At 37.7% G+C, this 3,473-nt stretch overlaps 1 protein-coding gene across 1 annotated transcript; it reads right to left on the bottom strand.

Annotated features, from left to right (window-relative positions):
* Nucleotides 1–2,590: 2,590 nt before the first annotated feature.
* LOC145983720 (uncharacterized) lies at nucleotides 2,591–3,118 on the bottom strand. The gene has a single exon (XM_083116772.1). It carries the CDS (start codon nucleotides 3,116–3,118, stop codon nucleotides 2,591–2,593), a length of 528 nt encoding a protein of 175 aa, XP_082972898.1.
* Between the last annotated feature and the right edge of the window lie 355 nt (nucleotides 3,119–3,473).

Here is a 3,473-nt window from a genome sequence, read left to right as displayed (position 1 = left end):
AAGTCCCACAGATGATTATACTGGCTTGGGGTCCAGACTCCAGAGTCTCGTTAGTCTACAAGAATGCAGTGAAGGATGCATCAAGTAAAAGGAATAGAACATTCAAAGAATAGTAATATACACTACTATGCATAATGTTTACATAGGAAGCAGAATATTTATCTGAGCAGGAAATTGAGCGTAATTCGGTATTCCATACCTTTTAGGCGCTTATAAAAAAACCTTCAATGAAAATAAATATACATTTTTGCATACGTTCTACCTATTATTTATTAATTATTATTAAACACAACAGGGGAATGCCCAATTACAGTGTTCTACATTTCTTGCTTTGAGTTTGTAAATTTACAGTTTGATAAGAAATATTATTGTGCAGAAATGTAAATAAACATAAAACAATTAAACGCTAAATTATATGTGTATACAACAGTTAACAAACCGAGTTATAATAATACATGTTAATTGAAAAGAGTGAAAAAAATATCTGACTATTATCTACAAAAATAGCCTACATGAATACAATATTTCAATTATTAAGTACAATGCACAACGTATTTATCTTTACACTCAGCATTTCAGATCTTTAGCACCATGTACAATATATATATATATATATATATATATATATATATATATTACGTACATATATGTAATTGAGTATAAACTACGAAAGAAATACATATTTACAAAAACTGCGTTTATGTTTACATTGTTGACATTTATTCTTCCATTCCTTGAATAACTTTTTTGATTGTCCGAATATATCTAATTTTGGTTCCCTCTCGGAACATCTGTTGTACAGTTCACACATTCTCCTGATAGGTGATTTATTTATAATGTTCGATCTTCTGTTACTACAGTAAAAGATCGTGTCTTGAAGATAGGTGCTGCATATTCTACTTTGCTTCGGACTAAAGCGTTAAACACTATTTTCATTATTTCTTTGTTCATTAACTCTTTACTCATTCTAAATTAGGTTCCTGTGTGCCTCATTTACGACCCTTTCAACATGTGCTGCAAATGTAAGTTTTGAATCAAATGTAACTCCTAGATCTCTCATCTCGTTAACCCTTTTAATTTTTGTGTTATTTATTTCGTAATTGAATTCAATTTGCTTTCTGTTGCGCGAGTATGTCATCGCGCAGCATTTTTCTATGTTCAGATTAAGATCATTTATTCCGCACCATTTTGTTACTGTATTGACTTCATTTTGTAACGATTTGCAGTTATCAATATTACAAATAGTCCTACCGAATTTTAAGTCATCCGCGTATAAGAGTCTGAATGAGTCACACAGGTACTTTGGTAAGTCATTGATTAGAATTAAAAACAACAGAGGTCCGAGATTTGAACCCTGGGAGACTCCTGAGAAAACTGCGAACTCTTCTGTTAAAATTACATTATAAGATATGTTCTGCTTACGGTCTTTTAGATAAGAAGCAAAGAAATTTAGTGCGGGTTTGGAGAGGTCGTAACACGAGAGTTTACTCAACAAAATATCGTGGTTTACTTTATCGAAGGCCTTGTATATATATGTATAGATGACATCTACTTGCTTTCTTTCTTCTAGATTAGTTGCAACGAAATGACTTAGGAGGGATAGGTTCGTAACAGTGGATCTACTCGGTTGGTTGTAGATATTACTGGGGATATGTGTGACAACAAACTTTGATAAATAAGACATTCGAAAACTTTTGCGGGCGCAGACAATAAAGCTATGGGCCTATGCTCTTCAATGTTACCGGTGCCACTATTTTTGGGTACGGGACGCACTGTAGATGTTTTCCATTCCATGGGAAATACAGACGTAGCTAGGGAAAGATTGAATATTTTAATTAAGGTAGGGCTAATAAGCTTGCACAACCTTTTAACACGTAGGGCGGAATGCCGTCAGGGCCACAGGATTTCTTTGGTTTTAACTTTTTTATTGCCTTTTCAACATCTTCAATACTGACTGCGTTTGGTACAAATGCTTCACTTACGTCTATCTACCAGAGATCGGCAAGTTACGTTAATAATGTACCGTATGACCATTACCGTTAGTTTTCAAAGATAGTAACGCGTTATTTCACTATGAAAGCAAACCGTTAATAATGTACTTTCTGTCACACGAGCAGCGACATCAGAATATTTTCATTTCGGCATGGGGGATCAGCGTGGAAGGAAGCAATTGTCTGTAGATACCTTCCACGTATCAACATGAAAGAAAACTAGCATCTCTGGGTATGACGCCATATTGTCTATCTTACCATAGGGCTGGAACAACGGATATAGCAACAAATTCGCATATGATACAAGTCCTTTAATTCACTTGGTATTATATATAATTACATACGTTTGCACACTGAAGAAATACAAAAAGGCCCACATCCGATAGGCTAGCTGAAATGTTCTCCCGCTGCCGCGAGCCGACATGCACCATGCCGCTGTGTTCGAATATCACGCTCCCAGAATTCCGCGTTCTTGCAAGAAGCTCCCAGCGGGAGTAAAATAAACAAATGAGGAGCGGAAAGCAATACTATTTACAATCTTCAACATTCTCCCCCCCCCCCCGTTGGAATGCGCAGCATCCAAACTAAATCATGAAAGTTCAATTGATCTTCCCATCTGGAAGAGGTACAATCTTACTGAGAGCCCTTCGGTACACTCCATCCTTGGTGCGAACCACGGCTACACGAACTAAATTGTCTTTCCCTGGAAACACTTCTTCTATAATGCCCATTTTCCATGATAGTGGGGGTAGGTTGTCTTCTTTCAGAAGCACAAGTAGTCCTGGTTGCAGGTTGGGCTGCGTGGTTGTCCACTTCTGACGCTGTTGCATACCATGAAGATAATCTCGGGACCAGTTTCTCCAAATCCTTTGTTGAAACTGTTGAACTCGTTGCCACCTGGAAAGTCTATTTTCCTTGAGATCACTTAAGTCTGGTTGAGGAAAGGAAGTTAGTGGACCACCAATAAGAAAGTGGCCTGGAGTGAGGTAATTAAATTCTTCATGAGAGTCAGGTAAGGATGTAAGAGGTCGAGAGTTTAAGCAAGCTTCGATTTGGCACAAAAGAGTTGACAGCTCTTCGTATGTCAGTACAGCATTCTTGGCGACTCTACGAAGATGGTACTTCATGGATTTTATGGCGCTTTCCCAGACACCACCGAATGTTGGGCTACGTGGAGATGAATTTTTCCACTGAAAGTTTTCTTGTGCTGCATACCTTTGAATGTCTTCACTGAATCCTTGCGATTGAAATAGCAATTGAAGTTTCTGAAGTTCGTTCTTCGCTCCTTGAAATGTTGTGGCATTATCGCTGATAATGGTGGAACACTTGCCTCGCCTTTCTGTAAAGCGTCGCAATGCTGCTATGAAAGCTTCTGAAGTAAGGTCTGTTACTAGCTCAAGATGTATTGCTCTCGTGGCTAGGCACGTAAAAAGAGCTATGTAGCATTTCTTTGTGATTTTACTCCTGATTGACCCAACTTTG

Source organism: Lepisma saccharinum, chromosome 2 (genome assembly GCF_977018435.1).
Source record: "Lepisma saccharinum chromosome 2, izLepSacc3.1, whole genome shotgun sequence".
Classification (NCBI taxonomy): Eukaryota; Metazoa; Arthropoda; class Insecta; order Zygentoma; family Lepismatidae; genus Lepisma; species Lepisma saccharinum.
The sequence above is the reverse complement of the archived record's forward strand: the minus strand, read 5'-3'. Positions and strand labels throughout refer to the sequence as shown.